The sequence below is a fragment of the Bombina bombina genome, chromosome 5 (assembly GCF_027579735.1).
Source record: "Bombina bombina isolate aBomBom1 chromosome 5, aBomBom1.pri, whole genome shotgun sequence".
Taxonomy (NCBI): domain Eukaryota; kingdom Metazoa; phylum Chordata; class Amphibia; order Anura; family Bombinatoridae; genus Bombina; species Bombina bombina.
This window is the reverse complement of record NC_069503.1, coordinates 217,885,533-217,894,231: the sequence shown is the minus strand read 5'-3', so window position 1 is coordinate 217,894,231 and position 8,699 is coordinate 217,885,533. Positions and strand designations below refer to the sequence as shown.

At 31.3% G+C, this 8,699-nt stretch overlaps 1 protein-coding gene across 1 annotated transcript; it reads left to right on the top strand.

Annotated features, from left to right (window-relative positions):
* Nucleotides 1–542: 542 nt before the first annotated feature.
* GJD4 (gap junction protein delta 4) lies at nt 543–8,327 on the top strand. The gene is made up of 2 exons (XM_053712957.1): nt 543–798; nt 3,744–8,327. Exons 1-2 carry the CDS (start codon nt 735–737, stop codon nt 4,784–4,786), a joined length of 1,107 nt encoding a protein of 368 aa, XP_053568932.1. The 5' UTR covers nt 543–734; the 3' UTR covers nt 4,787–8,327.
* The last annotated feature ends 372 nt before the right edge of the window (nt 8,328–8,699 follow it).

Below are 8,699 nucleotides of genomic sequence, written 5' to 3'. Positions count from 1 at the left end.
ACAGGGGATACTTGGGATACTTGGGGTAGCAACCTGAAATAACGGACACATTCCATCATAGTGCAGCAAATTAGGGTGTAACATCTAACAGAATTTTGCATTACAAATAAAAGTTGTTTTTATTGCTTTAATAAAATATTAGAATTGTTCTGATTAGTTCTGTAAGCCAGAGGTTATCTGTAACATAAAGCTATTATGTGTCTGAATACATTTCTGCCTCGGGTACCACACATTACTTAAGTATACAGATATGTAACCAGCAGAACACTAATTATTGAATTACAGACAAATTGTCACTACTAGAATGGCTGAAGTTAAGGTTCTCTTTGAACTGGGTCCTACGTTTATCTACATGGGAATTTATAGACTTGAGCCATTCAGTGTTGTGATCTCTTTTTTCCTAACAAATATTTCAGCAATTTGGGGATGTAGGAATGTTGTGGTGGGGTAAGAATAGCCTATAGTGACTGTGATGACTTATGGGATCTTTGTGATGTTGCAGTTGTCACCGTACAGAAGTCACTGAGGTAAGAAGGCTAGTAGGTGACAGATCTACAATCTTAAAGTCACTCATGTTTCTTAGACTCATAAGTTGGCTATAGGATATATTATTTTGTGTTGTATTACTATGGACAGACCTTTACTTAATAATTAGTGAATAAATATTTTTTTTTGCATCCTTTTATCAAAGTACAAAATTAATAAGAACAAGGATATTATTTACCCATCTCACCATGGAATATTTGGACTCTATTGGATATTTGCTTGTCACATTCAATTACAATGTTACTGCAATTGGTAAGTAATAAAAAAACAAAAAACTTTATTTTATCAATTATTTCATTGAAGAAGCAAAACATTTTTTATAAGTTTGTAAAAAATTGTATTTTAAATATATTAACTCATTGTAACTTGGATTTTAACTATGTTAATTCTCATTAAGAAATTATAAGTAATGTGGTTAATAATTAATAATATATTCATTTTTTAGTGCAGTTTGGTATAGACCAAAAGATAGAAACTTTTGAAATAGCTGTGTCCATTACAAGACTTAACACATACTGTATATTACTATCTAAAACAATATTACTTTTACCTGAAAAATAGTTTTCCTTTAACTATTTTTTTTTTAAATACATTTCATACCCCTACATTTTAGTTATCAAAGTATGTGTAAGGAAAGTCTGAGCTACAAAAAAATGGTTTTGAAAAAATGTTTTCAAATTAAGTTCTAAATCAGATTAATGTAAGAAATCCCCCTTTGTCATAAAAAAACATAAATAATCCCCCTGCTGATTTGGGAAGAATTGAATGTATAATTATAGATCTATGTGGATGTTTTATAAGGAAACAGCTATATTGATGTTTGCTTTAATGTTATGTATTTGCATATTTGGAGAGTCTATGGAGATCTTGAAGCTTATTTATTAAGGGAATTATTACCTTTTTGTTAAAATAGGGTATCTGTATTAAGTACCAGGAAGGACCACAGGGCTTAAGGGAGCTGGATGGAACTCAATCTCACCTCCTTTAAAAAGACATGAACCCCACATTTTTCATGATTCAGACAGAGAATAACATTTTAAATAACTTTCCAATTAACTTCTATTATCAAATTTGATTCACTCTCTTGGTATCTTTTGTTGAAGAAGCATCAATGCACTACTGGGAGCTAGCTAAAAGCATATATGTGCAGCCATCAGCAGCTCCTGAGACTACCTATGTACCCTTTTCAACAAAGGATACCAAGAGAACAAAACAAATTAGATAATAGAAGTAAATTGGAAAGTTGTATAAAATCTAATGCTCTATGCGAATGGGTTTCATATCCCTTTAAGCCCTAGAAAGCCACAAGACCCACAGTTTCAAAGCTAATTGCCTTCTCTTTTAAATGGTGTCTGTATTGAGGGTTAAAGCTTAAGAAAAATGTGTTAATAAAAATAAAAATACACTAATTTTAATGTACTTTACAAATATATATATATGTATAACAGGCCAAGAGACCCCTAAGACCCCTGTTCTAAAGCCCCTATATTAGTTTTATTAGCCAGGCGATCACTGTGGTATTAGTGATCACCTGGTATGAATAAATGTTCAGAGAACCCTATGTGCAGATCAAAGTTACATATCTATACCAAAAGAACCTTATTTATCCCCTTAAAAACCAGCGACATACCCTGTAAGTTGCTGGTCTTTCTATGGAAGTGTGTTTCTTAATAGCGTTGTGTCGCCATCAGTGGCAAGACCGCGCTATTTTAACAAGCCAGCAGGAGGAGGGGCGGGTCTAATAGCGCGGTTTTGCAAGCAGTCAAACCCTTAATGACCGGCGGCATTTAAGGTATCTTGCAGTTGTTCAGGGCTTAAATGAGGATAACCCCTTCTTTTTTACTGTAGAGTTTAGGGGAAAAACACACACTATTGTTTTATCATATGTATTAAAAATGTAATAAAAAAATGCATTTCTTCACACATTTTTGCAGGTTTCTTACATGATAAATACATAAAATAATGGTATAGTTTGAATCTGCTGGGTCTTGTGAAAAAAAAAAAAGAGATATAAAATGTGTGGGTTACTTACTGAAAAATGGCATTAGGGCTTAGATGTGAGAAGTATCTAAAAACTGCAAAACAGTGCAGCACAGGGTGAAAATGACGCAGCAGTTAAAGGGTTTAACAAAAGCGTAAAAATAAAAAAAAAACTTCTGGTATAGTGTTAGCTCTTGTGACAATGGGGAAACTTGCTGATTTGCAGTATCAGTGATATTACAAGCTTGGGGAGCAAGCTTTTATTTGTCACACACTTGTCCATGTTGCTGCAATATTTAAATATTTGCTTCCTTTTGTACAAAACAATCCCAGAAAACAAAGAAACAAGGAAATTATTCTGCACCAGAATATTGGTAACTAAGACAAAGACAAGTATTTTACATTAAGGTATTTTTTCCTTTCTTTCATTGAAAAGTGAGCAGTTGAATATGTATTACAGTTTATTTCTTTTCTTTTTTTAAACGATTATTCTGCTATGAAGTAAAAATATCCTTTGATTTTTTTTTATGCCTGTGGGGTGTGTCCCTCTCATCCACCAATAGCAACATGGAAATTGTTTTCATTGGTTGATAAGCGATCTTTCCCATGAACTAGTTTTGTAAAAACAAATCTGCCATTTTTTTTTTATATATTTTAGCATATTTAAAAAGTGCCCTATCATATGTGTTATGTTACTTTTGCTGTCTCTATAAATCTGGCCTGTGCACAGGTCACACTGACAAACTTCTCTAAATAGAAGAGGATATAACAAACCCCTTCATTCCTATTAAGGGATTTAATAAATCTGAGGAAAAAAAGCATTTTTTTCTGAAGAAAATCAACAACAGAACAAGGGTCCATGATTTCAAGCTGAAGGGTAGTAGGTTAAGGACTAATTTTCTGTAGCACATTACAGAGAGGTTGGCTGATTCATGGGTTAAGCTTCCAATAGAGGTGGTAACGATACTGAGGGGAAATTCTAGGATATGCATAAGGCAGCCCTAAAAATAATTACACTTCATAGGGAAATATGAACAGTCTTTTTTGGGCCTTTTGACTCATATCTGCTGTCAAACTATATATGTATGTGCTTTTATGTTTCTAATTAGATCCCATTTTACAACTAGGAAGATTCACTTACATTAGTAGGTAAACATTTTCTGTACCTGCACCTTACAGACTATAATCTTTCCTCTACTGTCTTTCTTGTGTTTTAGGAAAAATCTGGCTCACATTAATGATTTTGCTGAGAATGGCAATGGTGGTGTTTGCTGGGTACCCTCTTTATGAAGATGAGCAGGAGAGATTTACCTGTAATACATTACAGCCTGGATGCTCCAATGTTTGTTATGATATATTTGCTCCTGTATCCCACATCCGATATTGGTTGGTCCAAACACTGGTGGTCTTTGTACCTTACGTCTTGTTCATTGTCCATGTTTCACATAAAGTGCTTACAAACATTGCAACCTCTAGTGGTCACTACAGGAAGAGTGGCTCCTGCACATATCCTGGAGAGGGCGTACGCATGGAGATACCAGATTTTTCTTTCGCTTATACAGTCCATCTTTTTCTGAGAACTTTCATTGAGGCTGGCTTCTGTGCTGGGCAATACTTCCTCTTTGGTATTTTTGTTCCAAAGAGCTTTAGCTGTTTGCAAACTCCATGTACCAGCAGTGTTGACTGTTACATATCTAGACCAACTGAAAAATCCATGATGATGATTTTTATTTGGGGTACTGGTGTCATTTCACTTATTCTTAGTGTAGTAGACTTGGTTCGTGTCATGAACATGAGAAGAAAGTTAGAAAAACTTAAAAGGGAAATGATAATGCTGGAAAATGATTCCTTAAAAGGTTGTCATTCCAATACACCTTCTCAAAATACAAAATTACTAGAAAACCAAGAGCAAATGATTACATATCCTGAATGTTCTAATGATCTTAAGAAATTTGATGAGCAAATAAAGGGGGATTCCCACTCTCTACCCTCATATGAGGGAGAAACAGCCTCTTTTCAAACTGACAACTCCCATCAAGACATGGGAAAGTCTAACATAAATTCAAATAGCAATAAAGCTTGTCCCTGGAAAGTCAGCCTGACATCCACCAGTGGGAAGTCACTTGCAAATGAACATAATACTGTAATTCACAGACAGGCAACACCTAAAAGTGATCAGTGCAGTGATTCTGATCTAGTGAATTCTACACTGGTTGAAAAAAATGCATCTCCTAAAAACAAAAAATCAGAATGGGTTTGATAATTACATGTAATGCAACTGTAGCAAACATTGTTAATACATTTTTGGATTTCCTTTATTTTAGATTTAAATATAGTTGTTGATATTTCTTTAGTAATTATATGTATTATCTAAAAATGTACAAAAAGAAAAATTATCTAAAAAAAAACAAAAAACCTAAAAGTAACCATAAAAAAACAAGCAAAGTGCTTATTTTATTTTATTTTAAAATGTTAGAAATTTTTACTTTATTTAATGTACACTTTTCTTGAAGACAATTCATGGCCCACCATTTACAAATTGTGTAGTTTTATTAAATGATTAACACGTGATTGATAATTAGACTTTGTTAAAGGGACAGTCTACACTAACATTGTTTAAAAAGATAGATAATACCTTTACTACCCATTCCCCAGCTTTGCACAACCAACATTGTTATATTAATATACTTTATAACATTTAAACCTCTAAATTCCTAGTTCAAGTGGGCCATATAGATCACATTGTGTTCCTGCCCTGGGAGTTATTTAAGAGTCAGCACAACACAGCACTAATTGGCTAAAATGCAAGTCAATAGATAATAAATAAAATGTCATGTGATCAGGGGGCTGTCAGAAGATGCTTAGATACAAGGTAATCACAGAGGTAAAACGTATATTAATATAACATTGTTGGTTATGCAAAACTGGGGAATGGGTAATAAAGGGATTATCTATCTTTTAAAACAATAAAAAGTCTTGTGTAGATTGTCCCTTACATATACATAATTAGTAGACTTAGCAAATCTTATTATCTAACTCATTAAACAAACAGGATGTATCATCCAATAACACATATGCAGCAATAAGATATAATATTAGGTATCATATTTTATACACCAAGGGCTCGATTTTGTAAGAGACAACTTTCTGCCCGTTTGAAACACCTGTTTTTAAACCACTAACACTACCTAAAAAAAATCTGGAAAATGCTGGGAATTTTTCATTCAGGAACATCAATGCTACCAAGTGTTAAAATCTCATCATCTTCAGCATAGAGCCTGATGATCTCTGGTGAAATTATCAACACTGCAGTGAGTTTCTAACAGAATTTTAGAAGGAACATTTTAGCTTAAAAGCTGAAGAGGAGACACCATGTAATTTAAAGCTACCCCCCCCAAAAAAAAGATTGTGTGTGATAAAGTATATCCTGATTCATTTCTTTTTAAAATTCTGGGAAGATTAATAATTTATTATTATCCTGCGTTAAAGGATATTAAATGAAAAATTAAACCCCCTAATTGTTTAATTAAATACTTGGCAATACATTCATTATTTATTTGTTCTACTGATGGGGCAGTTGTTAGGTGAACGCAGGCTCAATAAATTGATTGTGTGTGTTGATGTGTCAGTCTTTGGTTGTGTTATGAAACCTGCAGCTAACTTAAAGGGATACTAAACCAAATTTTTTTTCTTTAAAGATTCAGATACAGCATACCAGTTTAATCAACCTTCTAATTTACTCCTATTATAATTTGTTCTTTGTTCTCTTGGTATCTTTATTTGAAAAACTGGAATGTAAGCTTAGGAGTCGGCTAATTTTTGTTTTGTTTGTTGGTTTGTTTTGTTATTTAACAAATAATACAAAGAGAACAAAGCTAATTTGATAACAGAAACAAATTGCATGCTCTATCTGAATCTTTAAAGTTTAATTTTGACTTTATTATCACTTTATTAGTTCTTTCATGTCCCTTTAAGGTAATCTATGTTAAATTTAGATCACATGATGTTACTGAATTTTACTGTATACAGTATTTCAAACTGTAATTTTTTTCAATCTGTTCAAATGTGCAGTAATAAGTATTGTTCTTGGTAATGTGGGAAGAAATCAATCTGTTTTCTTAAATATATAAAATTATTTTTGTGAATATAAAATGTTTGAGTTCCTAAAATTACAGAACAGGTGTGAATAAAATGTATCCAAGACATTCTAAAACATTTAACATATTTTTACAATATTTACTAAAGCATACATTCTGAAATGACATTGCTTTCTTTAAAATAAAAATGTAAAAATATTTCATAAATATTTAAAATATTGTATAATTTTTATATATTTTAAATTGTAACAGAAAAATAAAAATATTCAAATCTACATTTGCTCCAAAACACGAAATTACAAAATATTATATTTTTATGACTTTTCCCCCAATTAAATGGCAAAGGTTTGTGATTTATTTTCCTCAAAAATTCTCAAAATATTCAGAACAATGCATTATAAAGTCAGTGCTGAGTAGCCTATAATTAAAGGCACTTACAGATTACAATTAAAAACCGCCCTACATGAGTAGAATATTATTTGCAGATTATATATTACTTGGAAGATTGAATCTACAACAATTTTGGATTTTGCAAGAACTTTATTATTTATTTTCATTTTGATCTTTTGATAAAAATATTACTTAGTTGCAAGTGTCAGATGATAGGGGGAATATAATAAGATTGTGAACAAAATTGTTAAATAGTAATTTGGGCTGATCACATCACATATAGTTGCCTACCTGGGTATGTAATACAGATATAACTACATTATTTTATCAATATTAGCTGATATGTGCTCAAAATGATGTATCAAAGCTCACATATGAAATTTTTATTATGAATGTACGGTAGTGCAGTTATATTATAGGTTCACACAAATGTTCTATTATTATATATTATATATATATTATAATCCAGATATTTTTTAAACTACTTTTTTGAATTTTGAATGAAGCCAAAATAAAAAGTTGCTTGAAATATTTTTTTTTTTATATCTTGTTCAAGAACAAAATTAAAATAACTGTGTCCTCATGTACAATAGCATTCCTCAATAAGTATATATTTTGTATCAGTTTTCACAGGTCCGCTAAAGTCAAAATAAAGTTTTATGATTGAGATAAAGCATGCAATTTAAAAAAAAACTTTCCCATATACACCCATTATGCAAATGTGCACATTTTTTATATGCACACTTTCCGAGACTCCATCTCTAAATGAGCATGTGCAAAAGTGAACAGTATGTACATATATGCATTTTGGGATTGGCTGTCATATGATACAGGCCGAAGAAAAAAATTAAATATGCCAGGAAATATACTACTGTTTATTTCAAATTAAAAGTAAGTGCTATTACATTTGTCAACTATTCAATTCTAGTGTAATTTAGTGATCCTTATCTCTACAGAGAATATCTTTTTCATGATTACTCCTTGCTTACTGACTGTACTCCTCTACTTAAAATAGACTTATTTCGCTAGTACAATTTGTCAAAATAAAATGATAGACTTTATGAAGAGTCTAAGCAGATTGTTACAATAAATTACTTATGGTTTAAAATGTTGGTCATAGAAAGCTAAAAGAAAATATCAGTAAACATTTCAAATAGACTTTGGCTCCATAATTTAAAAAGATATTAAGATTTCTATAATGTATAGGAGAGGACACTTCTTAAACATGTAAAAATATGTTTTCTGTTTAACAGGTTACATTAAAATTTGAATTGCTAATCTAGAGAATTTAAAATGAATAAATAATATAAAGCATTATATCGCCATCTTGTGGTCAATACCTGTGTTCTAAAAATATTCTTTCTGTGACTACTAGAAGGCACAATTCAATTCACAGGTAATTATTATTATTGTTCTAGGTCTTATATCTTAATTATTAATTAATTTATAAAATAAATTATACAAAAATGAAATATAAATTACTCTATTAAAGCCCTTGGGATATAACATATTTTAATTTTAAAACCCAACACGTTTCTGTCCATCTCCTCCTTACTTCAGTCACTACAGGATAAATTACTTCCCATACATACATAAACATACATACATGTATACACACACATACATACACATATATGCACACATTCATTCACACATACAGACAGACACACACACACACACACACAC